Here is a 27,644-nt window from a genome sequence, read left to right on the forward strand (position 1 = left end):
AGACGACGGAAGGCGAAGGAAAAAGGAAACGTCGGAACGCGGAAAATACGGTACTTCGGACGAGTTCAAGGGTGAAATAATTCTCGTGGAGCTACTTTTTCCAATAACCATAGGCACGTTGTGCTCGCGATCGATGCACAGCCCGGCAATTATCGGCTCAACTCCTTGGAATAATGCGACCGACCGGGCACACATCGTCAACTTTTCCAGCCCTTCGGTCCTTTCAATTATCCTAGGTGACTGCAAACGAAGCGTCACCTCCTTGGTGCGTACGTATCGGATTTCCGTTCGATCGCGTCTAACTGCTGGCCTGAACACACGGCACACTTTCAACCCTGAGTTTGGCCGTCGTTTCAACAACGTCCTCGTTTGCCATGGCATAACGCAAAACCTGTCGCAGCTTCGACTCTCTATGTTTGCCAAACGATCCAAGTTTTCGTCCGTATAAAGTGATTTCTACTCTTCCGGTAAATTATACGAGCATAATCTCTACAAGCAAGATGCTAGATAACTGATCACTGTTACAAGCTAATTTAACGACGATCCTGGTTCGTTTGCACAATTTAAAACATCTTAGTCAGCGCTTTACTGATCTTTACGAATTCATATCTCCGAACAATTAATCACTAGATATCAAGATCACTTTCTTCCTAGAAAGCTTCATTTATATATCAGCTTACGTAATAAATTTGTTTTGTACTTGTTCGAAGAAACGTTCAAGATCGTTACTATCTGGTATACGGAATATTCAGTCAACGATGTATATCGGGTTGTCCCAAAAGTTTCTTTCGTTTTACGAGGAAACAATATAATTTGTTCTATTGGAATACAAAATGGATCAAACATAATTCAATAGAATAATATCAAGCAATCCATCGTTTCTTTATAAAACGAAGGAAACTTCTGGGACAACCTAATACTTGTTATACGACCTCATATACATGTCATTACTAGAATCCTTAGGGTCAAATCTGAATTGAACTCGGTGCAGCGTTCAATGAACCGCGAAACTCTCTGTGAATGCGCGTCGCATCGACGTAATATATCATAGTCTAAAAATACATAATCGATGTCTGTACCTTCAACCGGATGCCAACACAAAGATTCTATGTCTGAAAATAAAAGGAAAAGAATAGCGAAATTTCGCCGCGATACGCCTGTCTAATGGAAAATTAATAGGTAAATTCGCTTATACTTAACAAACTTTCAACCTTGTTCCGTCATACAGTCATCGAATCTCTCTGTTCCATAAATTATCCACCGTCTCGCATACATCGTTTATCGACCAGAGTTTCTCGTACGAATCAATTTCGTGCAAGGTTTCGTGTCTCTGTCTCGTGTCGGCCGGTATTCCCATAGTGATATTTCGCGACAAAAAAAATTTATCTAGTACGGCACGTAAATGGAAAGACGGGCGGAATCCTCGTCGTTCGTTTCCGCGGCGTCGCTTATCCCAAGCGATTACAAAGTACCAGATTGGAAATTGAATTTTCTCGGGCACGATGAAATATGGTCGGCCAAGGTGGCTATTCACGGGTGCGGGTTCCGTTTAGACAAATCGTTTGCCTCGGAACGGCGACCTATTATATATATCGCGTTTTACTCCCCGGGAGCGATCGCGCGCGACGTCGATCATCCACTCGACGTGCCTCTCGAACGCGAGTGGTTCACGGTAACACCTCCGCTGCAAAAACCTCCGACCGGCTGTTGCTGTTTGTATATTTGAAAAATATTTTTCGCTCTGTCCGATTCGATTACGGGTCGAGGGTCATCCTATGCGAAAGCGCGAGGCACAACGCGATAACAAAGATATATGGAACGTGACGATGGCGAATATCAATAATACAGAGGTATCCGGATGGATGAGAGGATTCGATAAAAATTAATCAAAGGAATTCGCGTTGCGAAAGAGAGCGGTGCCACATTTCTCTCGCGTGCTTTTCGAAAGCGATATAGCGTAGCGTTTCACGATTGCTGGCAATAACGCGCCTCGTGAAAGACCCTCGTGTTCAGCCGAGCCGCAGAAATGTGGAGATCGTTCATCCGGCGTGGCGGTGGTCGCGTCGCAGTTTGCTGGCCAAGATTGCAATTTTAAACGATCGGCTCCGAGGAGACTGGCTCGCGCGTTACGAGACGCAATATCGAGACGTTGATAACGAGAAATCTACGCACTGCGTCGACAGCGGGCGTAATTAAAACGTCCCGAAAATGGTTTATGCGGATTAATGGCAGTGGCAGCGAGCCGGCCCACTAATGCGTTTTAATTAGAAGAGCGGCGTGTTACACGCGAATCTCGTGCCCCTCCACCTAATCCTCTTCGTAAAAAATAATTAATCCGCGTCGTAATTAAACGAGACCACGGTCATCAAAGGAAAGCGTACTCTCTCTCTCTCTCTCGTGCAAGTACAAGGATCGAGATGAGAATCTTTGTCGCGACTAGCGTGTTTTTTAATCGAGTACAGTGATATGACATACGTAATACGACGAGCCGAGGAACAAAAAATTGTACAATATCTTATAACTATAATCTCGTACGCTTTGCGTTATCGTTCGTAGAAGATACTTGCGATCTATAGAAGCCAATTGTTTCTTTTTTTATCAAACCTCTCTTATGAATCACATTATCGGTATAAGCGGCTCTGCGTTCAAGATTCATTAATAGGTCTTCGAGCGTATCAGCAGCATGACGGTTGCTATTTGTGATACGATATTTCATTGTAACGATATCGTTGTACAGATACGCGTATATCTCGAGTTGCATATTACCTCGAAGTTGCAGATGATACACTTACAGACCTGGAACTTCTTGCGAACTCGAGTTCCGCTGGTAGAATAACGCATCTAAATTCATGACAAATAATTTGACACAGAGCGTCTTAATATTTCGACTCGTAAAGCGACTTATACACCACAACGCTTAGAGTTACGAGGATTCCAATATACTGTACGTCGTATCTTTTTACGTTATTCGCATACCTACATCTACCTAAAAGGATTACTCGTAAATGAATAAGTAAGTTAATTTGCAGTTCGTGTGGCGACGGAACGACGCGTTTAAACATTTACAGGCGAGTATCCGTAAACGAAGTTAGGAAGAAAGAAGAGGAAGGTAAGGCAATATCGAACGTGGCAAATGTCGAGACGACTCGATCGCTAGCTCCGTCACGAAAGGGAAAAAAGCTGGTCGTTCGCGGCCACTCGAAAGGACATTTGCCTGGCGTCGCGACGCCGGCTTGGCTACGTTCTAGCCGAGTCTTCGCTCCCGAGAATTCACGCTCCAGTTACGTGACCGGGTCACGAGGTCGGTGTTACGGGGAAGTTACGATGCGCGAGGATAGCTGCCGTCTATCCGACGCCACGTCGGATAAATATCGATGCACTCTTCTCTTCCCAACCGATTCGCCTTCGCGCCACCAATGGAATAGCTGCTCGCGTTGTTCGCGGTTCGTTTGCGGAGGCTTCGTTCGCCGCGCGAGAAACGAGAACTCGATTGGCGCCGTGAGTTTTTCTTAGCCCGAAGGCTACAGCAGCAAAATCTGATAAGTCACATTGTTCGATTCTTACGGGCAAGTTTAACGATTTGAAACTAAAACTGAGCTTTTATTTGACTTTACAGCTAAACGTATACATTCTACGTGATTTTGATTAGATAGAAGATAGAAAGATATCGGCAGATCGCGCGTCTTCGCGGTTACAGCGACTGCGAGAAACATCGATAGATATTCTTATTTTCCAAAGGAATGTTATTTTTATCAGTTGCTACGTTCGATGTTCAGTGGCGATACGACAAAATTTGATCGAATACCTTTGACTTGTTTCCGTACGTAGCCGCAACATCGGTAGCGCTGTAACTTATGCGGAACATCTTGCGTAGATACGTATGTTTTTCTGTTGAAATCCTCAACCTCGAGGTATCCCATAGGCAGAAAAAGAAATTCAAAAACATTATCCCCGTGGAAACGAGGGCGCGAGAGATAGGGAATTTTTGCGAGTTCGACGAAACGCAACGAAGGGAATTTTACGCGGTCGCGTGTTTTTCGTTTTGCTATTTCTCCGACGGGTGAAAATGCGCAGCTACATTTTCAACGTTTGTTCTACGTCGTTGTTCTCCGCTTTGGGGTCAGGTAATATCCTTCTTTTTTTTTTTCTTTTTTGTAGCACGCGAGCAGAACTGTAATTGGAACGAATCATTTTTCCTACGGTGCTCTAATGTTCCCACGTTACCTTTATAGTTTCGATATACGCGGCGGAAAACGCAACCGTTTGCAGCGTTCGAGGCGCAGCGAAATCGATACGTGCGACCGGTGTGCACGACGTGGACAATCGCGAGCGTGAATTATCGAGAGACCGTCTCTCCGATACAAAATAGAATCTAGCGGCGCTACGATTCCGGTCAAGGGACAAAGCGCTCGTTAATTCGATAGACGATGCAAAACAAGCGGTAGATTCGATTTGTGTGCCTGCCGACCGAGTAGATAAGTCTTCCGCTTCGGCCCCGTTCTCGTACTAGCGTACATCAACGCTGCGGAGATCGATAGAGAGTTTTCAGCTTGGCCAAGGGGAACGAGAACAGCAGCTCGTCTTTTTTCAAATCGAATTACACCTGGTCGAGGTCGATTATTCGAAGCAAACGAACCCTCCGACTTAATTAAGTTAACCTCGTGTCGGCTGGAAATTAGGGTTACGAAAGGTTGCGGCAGGTTAGTCGCGATATTCACGCGCCAGAGAAAAAGGCTAGTCGTCCCTGACGAGAGAAGGGTAAACGCGCTAGTCGCCGGTAGGGAGAGAGCGAGAATTGGCCGGCTTTTGAAAAGGAACGTCCACGCAAAAAGGGAACAGTGGTGAGCTCAGTTTGCCCTCGACGCGAAACCAACCCCCTGTTCGGTACGCGGAATGACAGCAAGCGTTTCGTCCATGCAATTACAAGTCCGAATCAAGTTATTTCCGCGGGGCCATCGACTGGCATTTACATACAAATCGGCGACGTGCAAAACGGCTGGTATCGGGACGATCTCGACAGGCGAGGGAAGCTTGCCGGATCGCGTTGACGAACGACCGGTGTCGGGCTACGGCCACAATTTATTCAATGACTGGTACGGCTGGCGATCGATCCCGTAACGAAACAACGCGACATCCCGGCCGATTGCGCAACCGGTACATCGCGAGGAACGTTCGCTCGATTAAGCATCAACGTGTCACCGATAATTCGGCCGATAATTATGATCGAAACCGAGAGACGGCCGGTTGGATACGGTTTCGTTGCTCGTACACGATATTTTCGAGAGAACCACGGGATTTGGCCAATATCGCGGTCGCAACAGCTGTAAACGTGTAGCCGCAAGCGGGCGCCGATTATATAAAATTCCTGGCTGACGTTGGAAGCCGATATCGTGAAAATAAAAGCAGGATTCCTCGAGAAAGTGTCGAGGCCACGGTACATAAAATAAATCGACGTTTTTCGGATAAGATTCGAGGACACGAGCGCAAATTCTTTTATCACGCGAGATAAGGACGCGTGTGCAAACTCCTTCCGTAATCGAATTTCTAAGCGAGTGAAGATAGCGCTCTTGATTTCTCGTTAAAGGGATATGCTTAATCCCAACCAGAGCGCGAATCGTCTTGCTGAAACTAATTTCGCACCAGACTATTCCTCGATACGATCTAATTTCTATTCTCGCATATCGGTCGAAACGCGTTTCATTTTAATGCGCCCGGGGTTTTCTTTTAGAAACCTTTTAGAGAGAGAAAAAGAGAGAGAGAGAGAGAGATTGAAAATGAAAAAATTGCCTGCGGGAAATTGATTCGATCTAAGCGATGGATTTCCACGAAAGCAGAGCTCTTGAAAATCTACACTTTCCTGAACATACATGCACGCGAATCCGGCTTAAGAAGCATCGTTTCGCGTGTACAATACGAAACCCCTTTCCCATCTACTTTAACAGAAGGCGCGACTGTTTCTTGTATTCATAGAATCAGGTCCATGGTCTGGCTGGTCCATGAATCTAACCAGGCTTTTTCAACGAGTCAGCTTCGATAGCAATTATCAAGCAACGATGTCGAGTTAGAAAAGGGGTCACGATAGGATCGTTGAAAGAGCCTGATTGCCGCGGTGCAGCTCGCGAATCGCTTATGCGAGCACGAACGAAACGTCGGTGACAAGGAGCAGGAAACTGTTGGAGAGTTTACTAACAATGGAAAAGTTGTAACTTTACGCGAGGTGCTTGACAATTCATCCAATTAGAAAATTCCTGTTCCTCCTCTCCGTTCCGGATCTTTTTTCCATGCCACTCCCGCTACTCTCCCCCAAGGGGTGCATTAAGACAGTTCCGCTCGCGTGGACGAAAAACGGACGAACGAGCGAGCAAAATAAATTTCAGGAGTTCGCAGAATCTTCGCCGTATCTCATCGGTGTATTTTCAACGCGAGGAAAAGGAAAAATCGAATGGAAGTTGGCAAGTATGTTCGAACAGCGATTATCTTGAACTTGAAACGGGCAGGAAACGAAAAAAGAAACGAAAACTGTACGCGCGATCTCGAGCTGCTCGTTTCGTCTGGCAAGTTTCTCTGTTGCGAAAACGTGCTTCGTCTTTTTCGTAATTACTTTTCCAACGGCTCGTAATTACGTACAAAAGAAACGCAACGAATTCGAACAGCTCCGCCGTTATCGCTAATTCGCTATTATGTAACTAACTTCCCGATGGAACGGGTAACCGCGTCTCTCGCCGCGAGATTCAACGTTTAAAATATTTTTAACCGCTTTACGATGTAATGCAGTTTCATCGCGATTCGCGGTAATCCACCTGATATAGAGGAAACTCTGGCGGCACAGAATAATACAGTTCTGCGTTCCGTATTCCACGGTCGTATTGTTCGTTAAATTTTTCCTAATTTTCTCGAGCGTTAAATGTATATTTTTTACACATTATTTTATACGTGTTTTATTTCCTTCTATCAAGTTCCATTTATAACGTAAGTCGCTTTTTTCAAATTTAGATTTTGCCAGCCCACTTTTAGCATCAATTTCAGCGAAGTTAACGAATGAAACACCACCTTCCCCATCGTGTACAACCCCCCGCTATTGGATTAGAACCGCTTCAATACGTTTCATTTTTTTCTGTAAATTTGGGAGACGCGATCACGTTGTAATAATAAAATTCACTGACCAAGCTTAGGTGTTGCACATATAAATAGCAATTCGCAGCTCAGTTATCTGAAACCTCGCGTTCTCATTATTTTGCCAAATATTCAAAATTGTTATCTTCAAATCGGATAATGCAGTGGTGAGGCGGGAATATGCACTCACTAGACATTTTCCACGACGTTCAAATCGGTTAAATTGTTCGAGAATATTTCGATGGATATTCCTCGAAACAATGTAGGCAAATCGTTGCTACGTATACTACGTTCTTTCATCATCTGCGTAATTAACGCTAATAATTTGCACAACCAAAAACCGGTCGCCCTTTGTCCGACCTAATGTCAGGTCGTCCGAAAAGTTTCTTTCTTTTTATAAGGAAATAATGGATGAACAACATTTTTCGTTTTATATTATTTTTCCGAATTACGTATGATCCATTTTGTTCTATCAAGATAAAGATCACAAATTAGGCTTCGTGTTTGTATAAGGATGCGTCTGTAAAAGAAAGACACTTTCCGGGCAACCTAATACACTGCTCGAACGATCGAAAGCGCAATTTCCGCGTGCTGATCAAATCGACGACTCTTCGTGTCAAGGACTAGCAAAGAAACGATCTCTCACCTGAGATACACAGCGATCACGATCGGTGGCCTTTCCTGTCTCGGATCGGTAACCTTGGACGGATGCAGGAACGCTGGAACGTGTAACCGAGACCTCGGATAAAGGGGCCCGTGGGGCACCAGGAGTGTCAGCGAATCGTCGGCCTTGAGCTCCTTGTAATCGGCCCGGTTCGGAGCCAGAGGTACCTGACCCAGTGGCGTGACGGGTTGAATCTGAACTCTGGGTCTGCAGAAGCCAGCCCCGTTGTCAGGCGAGCCAGCCTCCTCTGCTCGTGGCTCGAGCACGGAGTAAGCTACCTGCACGAGCCTGGGCAGGCTCTTGGCGACCTTGACCCGGCCAGAAGCGTCCGGAGGAGGTAACGGTGCCCACCAATCGGCTGGTATGGTGATCTGCGCCAAACAGACTCCGTTCTCTCCATCGGGGCTGCACGCTGCCGTTAGCGCGGAAGCGGACGAAGAACTAGAGGAAGAGGAAGAAGAGGAGTACGAGGAGGAAGAGGAAGAGGAAGAGGAAGAGGAGGAAGAAGAAGAAGACGAGGAAGAGGAATAGGGTCTGCCGTTGTTGTTCCTGTTGGCAGTGCTCCTCGATGGAGCGGCCAAGCTCGCGTGCAGGACCACACAGACTCTTTGATGTCGAGCGAGAAGCAACTGACGCCTTCCGCCTGCCTCGCTTCCGGCGTGAAAGAGCACTCTTAGCACGGGCGAGTCACGAGGCACGCTGTTTCCAACCAGATGAGCGGACATGTCCAGATGACGCGCACCTAACTCCTGCGCGTCCAGAATCGTCGCCGCTGTTAGGTTTCGCCTCGTTTCCGGGCCCGGTAACGCGTCCAACGGATCTGGAACTATGTAGCGAGCCGGTACGGTCTGTTTCGTGCTAAATGGCCCATAGGTCGCCCGAACGGACACCGGCTCGCTCGTCTGAAACACCGTGAATTTGTCTCTCGAGAGTACGGAGCCTGGCGGTGGAGACAGAACCCCGTTAGATAATGTGCCCGTCGATGGAGATATCGACGAAATAGAATCCCCTCGGACAGGATAGTATTGCCTCGGTATGTGCTTCAAGAAAAATCCCCCATCCTTGTTCTCGAAGTGAACCTCCACCGAGGCAGCCACGTCTGAAACCAAACAATAATTTAAATTGGTAACGACGAATGGATAAGGGTTAGGAATGGAGACAGGCTTGCGGTTAACACGACCGCGGATAAACGTTTGACGGAGAGAAAATATGTCGCGAGAAGAGCTACATTGGATCAGAGATCGAAAGACAACCACTCGATCGAGCACTTGCAAACTTTGCCAAGCACTTCGTGTATGGAAGGTTCAATATATAGTGATATATATATAGCTACATACAGGTCACTATTTCTAATTAAACTCGTGTCTAAACTATGTTCTTCTGCTTTTTATTCTTACGTTTTTTCATAGGTTCGCTACCGGGATCATATACGCAGAATTGAAATATTCATGGTTTAACTTTGAAAATATAGCGCATTATTATTAAATATATCGCATCTCGCTTCGTCGTTCTTCCCCTGTTTCGATGTAATTTTCATTCCTTTTTTACAACCCTTTTCCTCCGTACGAGAGCTACGCGCGTAAAAGGAATTCAACTTTTTCACCATGTCGTAAGTTTGATAGGCTAGGATATTTATTTTTATGCGGCCAATTTGCAACTTTATTACAAGTTTAGGTAAAATATCGTTACAATATAATAATTTCGAAGATATTCGATGTCGTTCTTAAGGTCTGTTGCATTTTCCTTAGTACTCAAGTACGTCGAACCACTGGTACTTCATCGGAGCATTTGTATCCAACTCGTACTCCTTACAACGTCTTAAGCTGTAATTGTAAGAAGATCCTCTTTAAAATTGGAAGAGATCATTGCAAGAGAGTTTTCGTTAAAATTACTTGGGTCGAAATCTCTGCGCGATTATTTCTTTCATAGACGAATACTCGTGACAGATCCGCGAGGCTGTGTCACGCGTAATAAATTCTTCTGTGACAAGTTCAGTATCAAGTTTCACGATGAAGCGAATGAAATTTTAGAAATTAATTCTACGAATCACAAGTTGCTCCATTACCCTGTTTCATTTGAAATTGTAAAATTCCAAAAAGCAAATCGATAACGTGGAAATTGTAACTTTTTCATTAGCATATTTTTTTCATCCACCATTTGATGAATTATTGCGCACGAGAATAAAAAGTTATTTTTCCATGCTCTGCTCTTTGTTCGCTAACTTTGACCGCCCTTTGAGATAACTCACGGGAAAAAATGATTCGTTTGCGTCGACCAGTGATTACACTTACATGGTGGATTTGACTTTGCATTTCACGATAGGATAATCCAATCGGAAGCACTGCGTTCTTAAGATGGTGAAATAAGTTCTTCCTACAAGCGCCGCACTAACAGTGTCCCCAGAATTGTGAAGACAATGGCGGAACGCTTCGTCGCACTCGCAGCTTAACCTGTTGAAGAAATTTCAAATCCGATCTTGCATTTTCTCATCGTTCTAACGTATCAACGTTTCACTCTCGTTGCCCTTTGTTTCTCGAAACGTGTACGATCAATCGTTCGTAGTGGAAGCAACATTTGAAATTTAGTTTCAACATGTTCATACACCACAAATTATCTTCACGAGTTCTTTAAAGTTTAAGCGTATTTTTCTAGTTTTAGAATAAATAATAGCCGATAATTTATACTCCTGTGTATTATGCTCCTACGGTTTGACTAGAAAAATAAGAAACACCCTGTATATTAAAGCTGGAAAAAAATCGAATAAAATTGAACGTCGATAGCAGCTCTACGTAAGATGGCAAAAGAGTGTAATTTCCCATTTTCCCAGCAGTATCTCACGAGCAATTGTTCGTTGTACGAATTCGACGGGCAACAACTTCTGCTACTGACTCGACTAGAGTTCGATATTCACAGCGAGTGATTCACGCGACGTAGAGTCTGACTCGGCACGCCTACAAGTCGCGCGCAACGTTACGCCTAATCGCGCGCAATTTCTCATTGAATGCTGGACATTTGGTCGATTCCGGACAAAAATACCGAGTGGGCGTTCACTCGAATCCGATATTACCGCGATCGTTAACACTGTCGGCTGGTTTTACGATAAACGTTGAATCGACCCGAACGTTGGTTGCCTTCTAGTTGGAAAACTGATATTCGAGACTTTATCCGGGGAAAATGTGCACGAGAAAGGGCATCGCTTCGAGGAACAACTAATTTAAAAACGGCCGCCTCAAGACGCGACCTCGCCAGAAAAGAAACATCTCTCTGGTTCAGCACCGATGCCGCGGGCTTCGCGGTAAAAAGAACTGCGGGAAAAGCGCGAAGAATAAGAAGAAAGTTGGAAAAAGAACCTCGTATAATCAGCGGAATTAGTTAATCCGTGTTTAGAGCCGTGAGCCTCGATTATATCGGGACACATATCGTGAGTTCGGCAGCATGCGTCCGTTTGCTTCCATGACCCTAATTCGTCCGTTCCATTTGCTATGTTACCGTTTCCGCACCATAATGTTCCTGGTGGAAGGAAATACAAGCTTATATATAGGACATTTTTCTTCGCGAAATTCCGCAGAATTGAAAATAAGGAAAACTACAATAGCGATGTGACGTCGTTCATCTATCAGGACATGGTTACAATGAATGCGCGTTCTCGCGGGATTTTCTGCTAACGAATACGAGCACGTCAGAATGATCCGTCACATGATACGTCAGACGATTCGATTCGTTAAAAGTACGTAGCCGCTGGCTTTACTCCGTTCGTTCGTCGGTTTCGGTCTTGGACGAAAATGATGTTTCACTGTCGATGAAATGCCTTAACGTAGACGAAAAACTCATGTTCAAACCTTAAAGTCCAAATTTGCCTTTACCTGGGAATATTATCCTGTCCGATACTTCTATCATTTCACCGTCAGCAAGTGGATAGCCGTCTCTGACCGTAATATGCTGAAATGCGTGGACAGAGACGTGCAGGCAAAGCCAGACAGTGAAAACCGACAACTCCAGAGTCCGCATGGTACGCGTGGAACAGCAGGCGCAGAAAAGAATCAAAGATCAAGAAGGTGGAGACCTAAATCGGCTCGAGAGAATGCCGAGGAGCAGCACGAAGAGCGATTTCTTGCGATGGTGGTCAGGGTACAAGCGGGCATTTGCCTATTCCTTAGACTTATATGAGGGCGCACCCTCTATTTACGACCTAGTTTCATTGCTTCTAATCCTGGAAATTATGTTTCCACGCGACGCGATAATCGACCAACAAAATTTTAAAATGCCGGAAAGCGAGTACGGAAGCGAACGTGTAACGCATCGAATTTGGACAAATGCTGGAATCACGACAGGAATTTCAAATGGTCCGAAACGTGCATAAATTTAATTGCTACCAGACGTAATTTATGCACGAAGTTAAAAGGTAAACAGCATATGTTGCGTGCGTTTCGTGATAGTCATTATCTTTCCGTTATACGTATAGAATATATAGGTCATTATTTTCGATTAAAACTCGTGTCTAAACTACGATTTTCCAACTTTTTAATCTTTTAACACATTCGCTCCTGAATATTCGTAATCTAATCCGAAAAGTATATTGCATTATTTAATATATCGCGCGCAAGTATAAAGAACAAAATACGATTCATTCGCATCCATTATGGTGGCGAATGTGTTGGTAATTTTATGCGATATTAACTTTTTATTATCGATTTGTATCTTTAAAGTACACGAATGTATGTTACTCGTCAATAAAATAACTATAGATATTTTTTATTATATTCTTCAAAATACTTTATCTTATCGTAGGTTTTCTGGGAAACTTTATAACATAATGTATGTTTGCACACGGCAGGTCTATTTTGTGATAGAATACGCGTTTCGATCATTTTCTTGAACATTTCAAAAATATTAATACGATTAATTATACAGTCGAATATTAATCAAGTTGAACGAGTAAATTAATATCACTCGTTTCTCACAAAGCGTCATTTATTTATCGCCAATTTTCAAAGGTCTTGTATCTTCGAATCTATCAGATTATTCTCTTCTTCGATCATTTCGTGTTAAAATACTTCTCTTTAGCCAGCAAACGACACAGTAGATGGAAAGTCAACTATACGTATTTATCCTACATAGTCTTCGAATATAGATTTATCGTGATCTTTATCAGTTACATCAAATAGATATTCTTTATTATGCAATCTCGATAAAACGTCCGATCAAACTTCGTGTGCAACATTTTCCCCATACACGTTTATCTTGTAGCGAATGAAAATTAATTTCGTATATTCCCCGGCGTGATCTTCAAATGTACATTTATCATGTTTTTTCGTCCGAGCTCCAAATATTTCAACGTACTTCGAACAGATATTCGCCCGTGTACGACCTACGTAGCCAAACAGTCTCGTCAAAATCCATGTGCAACGCTTCTGCATACACGTTCAGCTTATATTAAGAGGCTAAATTAGTTTCATAAAATCCGCGCATTTTCCTTCGCGCCTTAATAAATCCTCGATATAGCGGCATGTTTATATTAAAAGCGAGTAATTCTGCGAATTTATAAGCTGCGTTAAATTAACATAGAAACGAACACGGTGAAGCACTTTGTGCCCGCGAGTCCAGCAGCTCGAAACATCGTTCGATTCGGTCTCGCAAGCACCGACGCTGTCCAGCTTATTACACCAGGGAATCTGTCGTTCCGAGCCGAGATGCTCCGATAAAGATTTGCCAGATGAAAGTTCGAGTGGAAAGTCGTGTAGAAATATCAACGATTTCCCAGATACCACGTCATTTGCCTAATATAGTATAGCCAGTATGGCATTACAGTATCGAGCCGCTCGAGGCAGCACTCCGTTTCTTCCATAAATCGAAAAAATTGGTTTCGCCGGACTGGTCGAGAGACACGGGACAGTCTCGATAAAGCGTAGTTCGAGAATATTTCCTTCGCTGAAACAAAGTTCGCGTACTTATCCGCGTTCGAAAGTTCACACAGGTAAGCGGGAGAAATTGTAAATCGGCGGGGCGAGGCGTGGCGTGGCTCGTGGCGTGGCGCGGCTGCGCTCGATCCGGACATAAATTTCCGGGGAAATCCTCCACTAAGCGCCAGGTGCCCGCACACCCTCTCGCGTAAAATGGAGGAAAACGCGCGGAAAGCCGAGACCAATTCAACTCTGCTCGCTTATCTTTTGCGCTACTCGCTCGTTGCCGTGTGCTTCTCCCGTTTCCATGTAATTTCCTTCTTTTTTTTACCATTCTTCCCCTCCGTACGAGAGCTACGCGCGCGAAAGAAACTCGTTTATCTCGCTCGTCAACGCTTCCGCCATGTCGTACGTCCGATAGGGTGCGACATTTATTTTTATGCAACTGTTTTGCGCCTTTATTACAAGTTTGAGGTAAAATACCGATCCTTTCCGAGATACTCGATATCGTCCTTATGATTCGTATTCGGGTGAATCGGACCACTGGTACTTTTTCGAAGTAACTGTAATCGTAAGAAGCTACCCTCTAAAGTTGCAAGAGATCATTGCAAGAGAGTTCTCGTTAAAATTACTTGAGTGGAAATTCCTGCGCGATTATTTCTTTGATAGACGAATACTCGCGACAGATCGTCACGCGTAATAAATTCTTCTGTGACAAGTTGATTATCAAGTTTGATGATAAGGCAAATGAAATTTTGGAAATTAATTCTACAATTCATAAGTTATTTCCATGTTTTATTTGAAATTGTAAAATTCCCAAGGATAAATCAGCGACATAGAAATTGTAACGTTTTAATTCACTGATTTTACTATTTGGTAAATTATTGTAGAAGAGAATAAACAGTTATTTTCTCATGTTTTGCGCTCTATTCGCTAACCTTTCGTGCCGTCTATGAGAACACGAGAAAAGATCGTTCGTCTGCATCGAACGATACACTTGCATCAAGGATCTGGTTTTACACAGCGCGATAGGATAATCCAGTCGGAAGCATTTCGTTAACACGAAAGTGAAATACGTTTCTACTGCTAGCTCGACACTAATTGTTTCCCGCGAATTGCGAAGACAACGGCGAAACTCTTCGTCACAGTCGCAACTTAACCCGCTGTACAAATGTCCAATCCTATTTTCCATTTACTTATCTTTCTATATCAACTCTCCATCGTTCCGCGTTGCTATTGAAACGTCCGCGATTAACCACTTGCATTCGAAGGGACATTTAAAATTTAATTCCAATTAGTTGACAGTCGAATAAAAGTTGTTTAAAACTTTAATGTATCTCGATATCTTCAGCATAAATAATAGACATTTCGTACTGCTGTGTATCATATTCCTAAAGAAACGCTTTGTACGTTGAAATTGAAAAGAAGGAAACAAATGAAATGGATCGTCCATAGCAGTTCTATGCGTAAGATTGCAAAGGGTTGCCCGAGACAGAGTACGATTTCCCATTTCCCTGGAAGAATCTCGCAAGAAACTGATCGCTGTACTAATTCAACGGGCAACAAAGAGTTTCTGATTCTGACTTTGCCAGAGTACGACATTCACAGCGAATGATTCACGCGAGGTGGCATCCGACTAGGCACGCCTACAAATCGCGCGCAGCGTTACGCCTAAACGCTTAATTTCTCATTCAATACTGGACATTCGGTCGATTCCGGGCAAAAATTCCGCGTGGGCGTTCACGCGAACTCGGTATTACCGCGATCGTTAACATTCGCCTGCTTCTGTGATAAAAGTTGAATCGTTGAACGACGCGGACGTCGGTTGCGTATGATATGCAAAGCGACGTTACAGTCTTCCTCTGTCATCTACTCCGGGAAAATCGTGCATTCCTTGCGAGAAAAACCATCGCTCCGCTATCCCGAGGAAGAACAACTAATTCAAAGCGGTTGCCTGAAGATGCGTTCGCGCAAGGAAAGAAACGTCTCTCTGATTCAGCACCGATGCCGCGAGCATCGCGGTAAAAAGAAGTTTGAGAAAAGCGTAGAGGACGAAGAACAAAGTTGGGAAGAAGCTGGTACAAACGGTGGAATTATATAATCTGCGCTTAGTGCCACGATTAGATCCCTTACATCCCCGTTTTCTAGGTTGATTTATTGCCGTATCCGCGATATAATGTTGCTGGCGGAAGGAAATATAAGAACACGAATAACGAATAGCTTCCTTCACGAAATTCCCAAGAGTCGGAAATGATGAAAACTATCGTAGCCATGTGACGCTGTTCTTCTTCTATCGGGACACGATTACAGCGAATGCGTGTTCCGACAGAACGTTGTTCCAACGAACACGAATACGTCAGGATGATCCACCGAATTTATCAAATGTATGTAAATGTACTTTACTGGCTTTGCTTTGTTCATTCGTCGGTTTGGCTGACCGTCTTGGACGAAAATGATCTTTCACGGTGCATGCAAACTCCGCGATGCACTTCCATGGCGTAAAGTCCAAATTTGCTTCGTACGTAGGAATATTATCCTCTCCGATGTTTTTATCATTTCATTGTCAGCAAATCTTTGAACATAACACGCTGATGTGTGCGAAGAGAGAAGTGGAAGGAGAGCCAGAGAGCGAGAACGCACGACAATTCCAGGATCCGCACGGTACACGTTGAACGGCAGGCGGAAAAAGAGGCGAAAATAAAGAAGATGAAGGTCCAAAGACTCGGAAAATGCCGTAAAGCAGAGCTAAATGCTGTTCCTTCCGACGATGAACAGAGTACAAGTGCACGTTTGGCTATTGCTTAGGCTTATATAAGGAAATATTTCCCATTTACGACCCAGTTTCAGCGCCGCTGATCGTGAAAATTACGTTCGATGGATGCGATAATTTGCCAATAAAATTTGTAAACGTCGAGAAGTAAGTACGAAAGCGGACATGCGATGGAACAAATTTGAAATGAATGATCGAATCACGACAGGAATGTGGAATGGCACGAGACGTGCATAAATTTATCTACAAGTTAAAGCAACGTGTGTTACGTGCGGTTCGTGATGGTTATTATCTTTTGGTTATACACATACAATATATAACACATTATTTTCGATTAATCTCGTGCATAAACTACAGCCTCTCGTTTTTCCTTTTTTTTTCTTTTTCGTTTTTTTGGCACTTTCGTTTCCCGCGTCATATTAAGCAAAATGTTCGTACTCTGATCTAAAAAGTACATCGTATTATTAAATATATTGTACATAAGTGCAAGAAACAAAATACGATCTGTTTCCATCGATGATAGTAGCGAATGTGTTCGTAATTTTTTATTATCCATCTTTATATCTTCAACGTGCGCGAATATGAATTGCTCGATAATAAAACATCTATAATCATAAAACATCGATAACAAACATCGATAATATTGTTAAAAATACTTTTATGAATATCCAAAATAGCCAAACAGTCTTGTGAAAATCCATGCGCAGCACTTCTGCACCCACTTTCTGCTTATATAAGCGCTTCGCCGCCCGCGTAAATTTATTAATGACTTCAATCAGTAACCGGCGTTTTTTTGCGAAAAATTCCAAGTTCGTATAGTTTAGGCAAAAGGTCGACTTCCGTACGATACTAACGTGGTATCATCGAACACTAACACTTGACAACACGTTGTTACCAACGGACGCGAATGTGTCAAGAGCCAAAATTAGTTTCCGCGCATTTCTCCTATCGTCTTAATAAATCCTCGATCTGACGGGATATTAGGAACAAATTTATCCTGTGAATTTAGAAGGTTGTATCAACGTTTTATTTAGCCTGTGAATATCTGCGTCATATCGTAATTTTGATAGAGTGTGACATTTATATCCTTATGCTGCTATTTTGCAACTTTGTTACAAGTTGAGTTCTACAATATTGACTTTTTTTTGAAGATACTCGATGTCGTTTGTGGATCATGCTTAAGATTAGTATTCAAGTAAATCGAACCACTGATACTTCTTCTGGCCTTTCGTATCGAACCGGTACTTCTTACAACGTTTCAAACTGTAATTGTAAGAAGATTCTCTTTGAGGTGACTGTAGTTTGTATTTCCGCGCGATTATTTCGTTGCTAGACGAATATGTATTGTATTTGTGACAGATCAGCGAGATTGCGTGATACGAGCGTGCTTTGTTTCTTGTATATTTCATAATCCAGTCCATTGGACTGTACGAGGAAATATACTCGATCGGGTATTCTTGCGGCGATTTCTGAGCATTTCTGTATAAATTATTCTGTATACTAGACAGTATAGCATTCATATTGTTCTAAATTTGTACATAGGTGCTCGTTACATAACTAGAATCTCTTGCACAATTGGACTAATACTATGTATCTAATATTAATCTACAGGGTGGTTGGTAACTGGCGATACAAGCGGAAAGGGGGTGATTGTACGCGAAAAAGGAAGTCGAAAATATAGAATAAAAATTTTGTTTTAATTTTTTTTTAATTTTTCCATCGAGACAACGATCTACAGTGAGATCCGTTATAACGTACCGCACGCGTACCGAGCGGACATTCAAAGTCGATTTTCTCGAAAACAAAGCCTCGAACGAAAAATTTTTATTCTATATTTTCGACTCCTTTTTTCGCGTAGAATCATCCGCTTTCCGCTTGTACCACCAGTTACCAAACACCCTGTATAATAAATGCTCGTGTGACAGTAACGAGATCGATGATAAAATAGTTTTAAAAATGAAATCTATAAGTTATTCGATTGCCCTTATATTCGATTTGCAATTGCACAATTCAGCATGAGATCGATAATATATAAATTGTAACTCTCTCTGTTCCATTGATTTTACTATTTCATAAATTATCGTGCAAGAGAATGAAAAGTTCTTTTTTCGCTGAAATTCACGAGAAAAAAATCATTAGTCCGTATCGAACGGTAATTACACTTACAACCAGGATCTTTCTATGCAGTCCACGATAGGATAATCCACTCGGAAGCATTGCGTTCTTAATACGGTGAAATAGGCGAATCCTACTAACTTGGCACTTATTTCGTCTTTCGATTTTTTAAGACATTGACGAAACTTTTCGTCGCAGTCGCAACTTAACCTGTTGAACAAATTTCCAAATCTTCTTTTATCTTCGTCTCCTGATGCTTATTGAAACGTTTACAGTTAACCACTTGCAGTCGAAGGAACATTCGAAACTTAACTCGAACTAGTTCATAGCGAATAAGCTATTTCTAAAAGTCGTTAAAAATTTTCATGTATTTTCATATCTATCGAATAAATAGTAGTAGGAACCTTATGATCCTACGTATTATGGCACCCACGGTTCGGTTAGAAAAGTAAGAAACTTACTTAAATGGAATAGTATGTCTGCAAGATGAAAGTTCTACATGGGATCGCAACTGCTCGATGACGGGTTTCATTTTCCGAGTTTCAAGGAGCAGCTTGCAAGGAAAAGTAACCGAGATACAAATTCCGGCTTCTCATCTTGACTCGACTAGCGTTCGATATGCACGGCGAATGATTCATACGAGGTAGCAACCGGCTAGGCACGCCTACAATTCGCGCATAGCGTTATGTCTAATCGTGCGCAATTTCTCACTGGATACTGGACATTTGGTCGATTCCGGACGAAAATTCCGCGTAGGCGTTCACGCGAACCTGGCATTACCGCGCTCGTTAACATTCGCGTAGTTCTATGATAAAAGTAGAACGTTTAACGGCTTGGATGTTGTCCGCGTCAGGCTTGAAAGCCAACGTTACAGTCTCGCTCTGTGCGATACCGTAGGAAAATCGTGCGACACTGTAGGAAAATCGTGCACCCCGTACGAGAAACAACGTCGCCCCGAGGAAGAAGAATTAATTTCGAACGTCTGCCTCGAAACACGAGCGCGCTAGAAAAGAAACTTCCCTTTGGTTTGGCACCGATGCCGTGGGCTTCGCGCTAGAAAGAATTCCGGCAAAAGCGCGGAGAATAAGAAGAACGTTAAGGAAAAACCTGGAATAAAAGGCGGGATTAGTCAATCCGTGTTTCTTCTTATAAGCCTCAATTACATCGGGACACATATCGTGAGTTCGGCAACATGCATCTGTTGATTTTAAACGTCCTAACTGATTCGGTCCACTTGCTATATTACCTATGCCGCACCATAATGTATCTGCGGGAAGGAAATATAATAACATGGAGAACGTCCATAACCAATAGACTATACAGGGTGAGTCGGTAAAAAGAGAAACAACCCGTTATCTATTGACTGTATCAAAATATGCTCGAGATGAAATTTATTGAGATAAAAGTTAAAGAGTGTAATCATTTCTTGACAAAGTCGGTAGATAACGAACTATTTTCGCCATTGGTTTTTACCCACTCATCCTGTGCATAGGAACTTTTAATACTTTTTACTGACAAAATCTTCAAAAATTGAAAATGAGAATCGTGCGTGTCCTGAAATATTGTTCTAACATGTACACTCGTTCAATTTATTGGAATAAATTGAACTTGGTCAGTTTTGATGTTCGTATTAGACGAAACCGATCTTTTACTGTGAGTGAATGCATCCATGATGCACATAGAAAATATAAAATTTACATTTGCCTTTACCTGGAAATATCCTAGTATAATTGTAAGAAGGGAACCATCTCTCCGACAGTCCGTCCTTAATTTCAGTAGCAGAAAATGGATCGGGATTTCTGAACATAATAGGCTGAAGTGCGCGAACAGAGACGTGGGAAGAGAGCCAGAGAGCGAAAACGCATGACAATCCAAGGACCTGCATGGTACACGTGGAACAACAGCCAGAAAACGAACGAAGGAGAATACGGTGGAGGCCCAGAAACTCGGGAAAATACCGAGAAACAGAAGGAAAAGTGGTTCCTTCCGATCAGAATTTTTTTAAGTAATATTTGAAATGCTTTTTCTCCAAATTTTGTCCAGCGGAAGTTCCAACAGTGTTCGGAATACAATTGCACAGCAGGCTGTTTCTTACGCTTATATGAGAAAGTGTTTTCCATTTATGGTCCAGTTTCATTGTTTTCATTCTTAGAAATTACGCCCGGGCCATGCGATAATCGGCCAACAAAATTTTTAAAACACCGAAAAACCAATTACAGAAGCGAACGTGTAATGCGACGAATTTGGACGAAACTTCGAATCACGAAAGGAATTTGAAATGGCCCGAAACGTGCATAAATTTGACTGTTACCAGCCGTAATTTATGCACCGAGTTAAAAGTCAAACAGCGTGTGTTGCGTGCGTTTCGTGACGGTTATTATCTCTGCGTGGCGCGAAATAAAACGCAAACGGTCGAAACACGTTGATGTTTTATAGGTGGCCGCGCACGATTCGTCCGTCTATATATTTTAATGATCTCTGCAACGTAAATTATTCGTTAGTTCGAATCGCGGATCACGAACGTGAACAGGGGCATGTACGTGTATCGCGTTTCTGGACGAGCGGAGACGTCCCAGCAACACGTGTCTCTTTCTGTGTCACATCGGCAGACAAAAGTTTCAACGATATCAAATTAACGCGAACATATTACGCGGGTCACGCAAAATGGTTTCAAATATTTCGTTAACGCTGTAACGAAGCACGACTATGACGATTACATTGATCAAATTTGAAACGAATCTGAAAATTCGTAACGAGCGTGTAGAAGATACAAGATACTTTTTAAGTGAATACATTTCGCCAAATAGTTGAACGTTCAATTATTACCACATTAGTAAGTAACAATAATTAGTACGGTCATTTCCATAAACGTATCTCGAAGACTATGCTGTATGCTGGCTTTTTATTAAATTTATTATATGGGAGCTAATTTTTTTACCAAATATATGTTTGTAACGAACATCATCTATACACGTCTCCGTGTCGGTTGTAAATTTTACAAATATTATAATCACGATAGTACTGTCTCGTCGTGTTGCGAATGAGATTTCAAAAAGTTTCATGTAACGTATTCATAAAAAAATGTCCCCTGCTGAATGTTCAAATTACTTTCGCGGTCCGCTATAACATGTCACGAACCCAGACAAGAATTTCAACGTTATCGGATTAATGTACATACTCTCTTTAGCTGATCGCGACCACTCAACTACGGATATATCGTGTGACAGATATATTTCTCACGGTGCAAGCTATCGATCGCATTCAATCCACGTTGTTATCGTGTTGGCAATCCTCGAGATCGGGGCAAAGAAAATGTCTGATATTTCGCGGACCAACCAGCCCTTCCTGGCGACGAGCACAGTCTGACAGCCACAGACTCACAGCTGTAATGCGATTTGTCGAGACTGGTGGACCGATTCCCTCCACTCGAAAACGCATCTCGAGACGGCCTTCGTCTACCTCCTGTTTCATTCTTTCCAGAAACCCCTCGAAAGGGTCGGGTGGCGGAGGCGTCGGGGCGCGTACCGTCTCACGAACAGGCTCCAGACATTCGCAAATACCGTGAAGGATATTTTCGAGCCCGATGGGTTCGTAGTCATCGATTTCCTCGTACGACACCGTCGTCTCCCCTCTATCCTCTTCTCCGTAATGCAGGAACGAGTCTCTGTCGTAAACGCTGTAGTCCGTGTCGAAGAAATGGTTGTCAGGAACGGCAGGTTGCGACGAATCGCGACCAACGTTAACACGACTCTCGCTCTTCGTTTCTCGCTAAACGAAACGTTCGATACGTTGTATTAAAAATGCCAGAGAAATCAGCCGCGCATCAACGATTAATTGTTTTTTTCAGTCGTCAAACAAACACCGAACGGTCGGCAAACGATTGCAAGATTACCATTCGGTCTGCTGGCAGAGAAAAATCGTAACGTTTAACGAACGACGGGCAAACAGTAAACTCATTCCCGAAGCGAAATTAAAGGGACACGGTTTTTCAACGCTCCTCCGAGGTAGAAAATCAGCTATCCAATCCACGCGATTCGACATTCGTTACCGCGACATAATTAAACCAAGTAGCGCTTTTATCCGCAGCTCGTATTTTTTATACGATCCGATACGTTCCGCTTATTTACGAACCTCTTTCTCCGATAATTTCTCCGATACCATCGATCCGACGTCGATCTGGTCTTTTAGCGCCGCAACGGCGACTTCCTGCTGCGCTTCGTCAACTTCGGAAGGTCGTGCGTCACCGCTGTAATCCTTCAAAACTTGCAGGATCCCGGAAGATCGACTTTCGCTGGGAGTAAACGGACAAACATCCAGCTTGCCGGATTCTTCTTCCTGACGGGAGTTCGATTAAAAGTGGCATGTTTGTCGGAGAACGAGAGAGAACGGAGAAAAATGACTGGCAAAAGCGTTAATTGGCCGAGTATCGGTACCCTCTGCCTTCGGATCCGATCGATTTTCACTGAATTAACTCGACTCACAGCAGGGAAAAGCAGCGTTTCCGCTAAAATATGCTACAATCAGTACGTTCTGTAAATTTGCGCTACGCATCCGCGATTCGCCGTTTACCGAGGGCGCTGAAACACCCGGTTCCACGCATCGAGTAATTATTTCTCTGGTCCTGTTTCGATTGCGCGGCGATTCCATTTGCATCGGTGCGTTATTAACGAAATTATATTTGGTGATTGCCGGGCAAGCACTCGACGAGCTCGTCGAGTGCCACGTTTGCTCTCGCAACCTTTTCCGTTCCATTAATCGCGACCGATGCCGAATACCCTGAAAAATGATTCGCCACTCGCCGAATAAGCTACAGGGAACCACAGTAGATAATCTCCGACCGAATTGTACATCGCGCCACACAACGCACACGTAGCTACATTTTTCCTCTCTATTAAACGATGCACTCGCGTATCGACCAGCGAATCGAACTTCCGATTCGATGAAAAATGGGATTAACGTGAACTTACGCTTTACAACGTTTCACGCGCGAATGTTTCATCCACGATAAAAGGCGTAGAGATTGTCTTCGTCCATACTCGTATTTCATGCAAAAGCGAACGTGTAAAGCGACCAGCGTACAAAATGTCCAAGTGAATGAATGATTCATACGTAGTGGAGAGACACAGTGATAAGTGTAATCTCGTCCGGTAACGAGTAAACGGCCATTGCTACCGACGAACCTAGTTTTCGAGTGACTGATTAAAGAACAGCGCAAGGAATAGAGAACTGTTTTCGTCTGTATCCCAGTCGAAGCGAATGTCCAAAGTGGCTAATGAATAAAGTAGGGCAAATCTCCACTTCTGATGAATCAAATGCACGATGATTCATAGCGAAGCGACAGTGATACGTCTAGATTTGTCCAGTAACGAGTAAACAGCCATAATTTCTAACGAAACCAGTGTTCGAGTAATCGATCGAAAAACGAATTTTGCATCGACGAATTGATTTTACCTCGTTGGTAACCCGAAGAAAGAAAGTTCCGTCATCGATGATCATCGCCGCGTAAGCGAAAGGAACGTCGGCTATTTACGACGATTGTTGCTAATGGAAATAATTTAGATCAACGTACTATCTAAGATCTTTGCGCTATAAAAATGTTTAATGCAGGTTATAAGCGTTACGATCTGCGGCATAAATTCTCCGTTCTTTCACGCTGGATGAATATCATCCGCGATGTAAACGCGTTCGTAAATTCGCTTTTTACCTCTTCCACTGCGGATGGCACAAGATACAGTCTAGAGTCGAAGGTGCTGGTAAGGGTGGACGGTTCACTGGGAGGTGAAATCTCCTTCGTGTCATCTTCCATTATCACATAGGGGCATTCGCCGCTGCAATCGAGCATCGCTAGATACTCGTAGAGGCGGACGAAGGTTCGCACGGGTATCATCGCCGAGCCGCCTTCTGGCTCCTCCGTCAGCAATTCGCACACGTATATCATCGTTTCGAATAGATTCTGCGGGGGTAAGTCACAAAGGATGTAGGTGAATCGGCGCGAATTGGTAGCCGGCAACAATGGCCAGTGATTAATTTAATTCAGCCGGTAACGATGATTCATCGATTCGCATTAAGGTCCGGTGAGTTAAATACATGGCGGAGGAACGTGCCTCGTCCGCAGCAATTTTATGTATTTTCGAAAGACCGTTGATACAAAACGCCCGGAGAAACGTTCTCTTTCACGGCGGAGAGAAATTTCATTAACGAGTCGAACGTTTTGTCTGGAGCATAAGCACGCTGTAAATCGTTCCGATAAATTAATAAGACAACGTTTCGTATAATTCGAAAGAAAGATCGAACTATCTCTATCCGTTACGCGTTTTCTACCACAGAATTTTCTTGCGGAGAGGATCCAAGAGATATAATTATTTTAGACTAATAAACGACCTTGCGGTAAAAACTATGATCTCGCCGACCGAGCTAAAAAAGTGCCTGTGTTTATGCCAGCTTATACCGATACACCCACGCGATAAAAACCGCTGTTGCTTCATCAATCACGAGACGTACGTTGGTACCAAGAGATTATTAAATCGATGAACGAGTCTGGTCTAAAAATACTATTCTTAGGACGCAATAAAGATCACACGCTAGAGGAGGAGGTGGGCTTATAGGCACGCTCTATTTTAGGTATTTCATACGAGAATGTTGGCAGGGAGGTGCTATTTTCAGGCCAGACGGCTTACCTTGCCCAAGAATCCGCAAGCGATCGCCAGGAATTTGTAAAAGTCGCACTCTTTCTCGGGCAAAAATTTGCCTACCAGCAACAATCGCAAAAGAGTGGTTTCGGGTAAAGAGATGCCCTGCCAGCTTAACAGTATCCTTCTCAGGCACACGTTCTCCACGTGACCGAACACGTTCACGAGGGTCTTCAGGTAGCCAGGAGTGATACCCGACGGATGGCTGAAGGGAGGGTACTCTAATCTTTCCTAAGAAAATATACCACAAGGTTAACGATCTATGATCACCAACCGGACAATTGCTCGGGACGTTACGTTATTGACGATAAGTCATAGGCAATGTCCGTAACTCGATCACGCAGAGTTAACGTAAAGCGTAAACTGTAAACTGTAACGACTGTGGCGTCGACAGATCGATCGCTTTTACGCAAGCGGAAGAAAAGGCGTGGGTTCATAGGCCGTTAAAGGATCGCGTGTAAACACGATAGTAATTCAGAAATAAACGCGACGATCGAAGGTGAAAATTTTCTTTCGACCTTGCAACGCCGTTTCGTTCCCGCCGGTTAATAACCGTTTGCTTAACGCTTATTTAAAACAACAGAGAGAAAGTAAGGCAAGAAGCTCGATATAGAGGCGATTGCACGAGATCTATTTTATATTTGCGCGTGGTTAGCTTGTTAACTATTGGTCGTTGGAAAATATGTTACAAGTAGAACATGCTTCGAAGGAGACAGCTTATTTTACGAAGCTCGGAAATCTTATCTAGGCGAACGCCTAGATTTCAAGATCACTTTTATTTTCTTTTAACGTAACTACGTGTTTTCATTTAGGTAGGCGTTGTAGTTTCGTACGTGACGAATTTATTAAGCTATAACGTGTTAGCCAACGGACATCGTAACATGTCTCTCTCTCTCTCTCTCTCTCTCTTTCTCTCTGGAAACAAAATAAGCATTACTGGAAACGTCTTTGTTGAGATAAAGATTGAGATTTATACACCCTGTGTAAAAATAGCACGAGCAATGTCTCGGCCGGACCGGAATCCTTCGAGTATTGTTTCGGGTCACGGACGTGGATGCTTTATGTCAGGCCGAGATTACTTTGGTCGTTCGACGCGAGCAAAAAATCCTAAGAGAAGAAACTAGGAAAATAGGGAAATCCGATAGTTCAAGGCTGGAATCCCATAACTGGATTCTATTCGCGTCCGGTCATGGACGTCGTCTATAATGCATCAACGTTAAAAAAGAAAAATCCTGAAAAGGTGGGCGTTGGAGGTGGCCAATAAACGGCCAGCGGTCTCCACCGAGCGGATTAATTTACAGCGATCGTTTCGATTAACCGAGTTAATCGATTTTCCTCAGTCTGGCTGGTTAATCGAACCGATCGCAATTAAATCTGGGAAATTTAGATTCTAGGCGAACGAATTGACAAAATCCCGATAAATTCCTATCGAACAAAAAAATTTGTACGCTGTTAATGACCCTCGATGGAGCCTGAGTCGATCGATATTTCAATTTACATGCCTCGATTCACGATCTTCGTACATGTACGATCGTTGCAATAAAAATCGCGGTAAATCACGGCGATCCGATGCTTCGCACGTAAATCTTTATTCTACGTTTTCCACTTAATTTTTCGTAAAAAGAATCGCTCTTTTTCGCCAGTTTGTACCACGATGGCAGAAACACATTGAAAGTTAACGAAAGTTACCGTGCTCGAAAGCCAACGAGAATTAATCGCGCTTGGTACGAAATTCTTAATTGTGTTGGAAAATCTGATTCAACCTATGGAACACGTTTCTTAGCGCTGCTTCGAGACTGATTAAACGAACTCTGCCATGCAAACCAAACGAAATGCCATTAACCGAACTTGAATAATTAAATTTAGCCGGAGGATTGATTTACTTATCTATCCGCTTAATTATACGATACGGATCGACGGGGTTTTAAACGTATAACGTACAATGGAAGCGATAGAAAAGATTACGTTTAACGAGGCTACTCGAACAAGCACTCGAAAAGGAACGAACGTCCGTTGGAATAAACTTTAATCATCCCTTTGTAAGATAATAGGGATGTAGAAAAGATACGTCAGCGACACACGTTTCGCTTTATCTTCGAACGAGACAAACCGGCGAGATTAAACGCGCACCACGATTTTTCTGCTCGAGTTCCTTATCCTATTTCATTTTTCTCCATCTTAGCTATCATCCCCTGTATTCTTCTTGCGTCGTCCTTTCACCCCCCATCACCCGGAACAGGTCCTTTAACGTCTCTCGAGAAGAGAAAACGAAAAAATCCGAGGAAAATCACGAACAGGTTAGGCACTTACTTTGACAGGGGGAATATCGTTGTTCGCAAGGGCTCGAAAATAAGCGCAAGTCCATTGCAGAAGATCGTACGGTTGTGTACGAA

At 43.3% G+C, this 27,644-nt stretch overlaps 3 protein-coding genes across 5 annotated transcripts in view; all 3 read right to left on the minus strand.

The window, feature by feature from the left end:
• dtn (transmembrane protein 132C dtn) overlaps nucleotides 1–27,644 on the minus strand; it is an 80,743-nt gene that overhangs the window by 20,730 nt on the left and 32,369 nt on the right. For 2 of the 3 annotated variants that reach the window (XM_076622829.1, XM_076622830.1), the window contains exons 2-3: nucleotides 25,240–25,482; nucleotides 7,760–8,876 (exon numbers count right to left, since the gene is read on the minus strand). In XM_076622829.1, the coding sequence (XP_076478944.1) occupies nucleotides 7,760–8,876; nucleotides 25,240–25,482 (1,360 nt within the window). The remainder of the gene's footprint in view (nucleotides 1–7,759; nucleotides 8,877–25,239; nucleotides 25,483–27,644) is intronic. The other variant, XM_033330046.2, reaches the window with a different exon arrangement.
• On the minus strand, nucleotides 8,980–12,331 carry Pla2 (phospholipase A2). Its single transcript, XM_033330052.2, has 4 exons — nucleotides 11,641–12,331; nucleotides 11,128–11,287; nucleotides 10,069–10,227; nucleotides 8,980–9,600 (listed from the first exon to the last, which is right to left on the minus strand). Exons 1-4 carry the CDS (start codon nucleotides 11,783–11,785, stop codon nucleotides 9,522–9,524), a joined length of 543 nt encoding a protein of 180 aa, XP_033185943.1. The 5' UTR covers nucleotides 11,786–12,331; the 3' UTR covers nucleotides 8,980–9,521.
• Nucleotides 12,507–21,817, minus strand: LOC117154786 (phospholipase A2-like). The gene is made up of 4 exons (XM_076622831.1): nucleotides 20,273–21,817; nucleotides 19,670–19,829; nucleotides 18,614–18,772; nucleotides 12,507–17,710 (listed from the first exon to the last, which is right to left on the minus strand). Exons 1-4 carry the CDS (start codon nucleotides 20,445–20,447, stop codon nucleotides 17,632–17,634), a joined length of 573 nt encoding a protein of 190 aa, XP_076478946.1. The 5' UTR covers nucleotides 20,448–21,817; the 3' UTR covers nucleotides 12,507–17,631.

The sequence above is a fragment of the Bombus vancouverensis genome, chromosome 11 (genome assembly GCF_051014615.1).
Source record: "Bombus vancouverensis nearcticus chromosome 11, iyBomVanc1_principal, whole genome shotgun sequence".
In the NCBI taxonomy this organism is placed as follows: Eukaryota; Metazoa; Arthropoda; class Insecta; order Hymenoptera; family Apidae; genus Bombus; species Bombus vancouverensis.

What these genes read in the sequence shown, in the direction of transcription:
- LOC117154786 (XM_076622831.1), bottom strand. Translation starts at nt 20,447, where the DNA reads ATGCAGGTCCTTGGATTGTCATGCGTTTTCGCTCTCTGGCTCTCTTCC. An exon ending in TTATACTAGGATATTTCCAG is followed by an intron (nt 19,830 to 20,272) that starts GTAAAGGCAAAT and finishes TCCTTCCCGCAG; the next exon opens with ATACATTATGGTGCGGCATA. An exon ending in TGCATAGAAAGATCCTGGTT is followed by an intron (nt 17,711 to 18,613) that starts GTAAGTGTAATT and finishes TTACAATTACAG; the next exon opens with TTTGAAACGTTGTAAGAAGT.
- Pla2 (XM_033330052.2), bottom strand. Translation starts at nt 11,785, where the DNA reads ATGCGGACTCTGGAGTTGTCGGTTTTCACTGTCTGGCTTTGCCTGCAC. An exon ending in AATTCCGCTGATTATACGAG is followed by an intron (nt 10,228 to 11,127) that starts GTTCTTTTTCCA and finishes TTTCTTCAACAG; the next exon opens with GTTAAGCTGCGAGTGCGACG. An exon ending in TGCAAAGTCAAATCCACCAT is followed by an intron (nt 9,601 to 10,068) that starts GTAAGTGTAATC and finishes TTACAATTACAG; the next exon opens with CTTAAGACGTTGTAAGGAGT.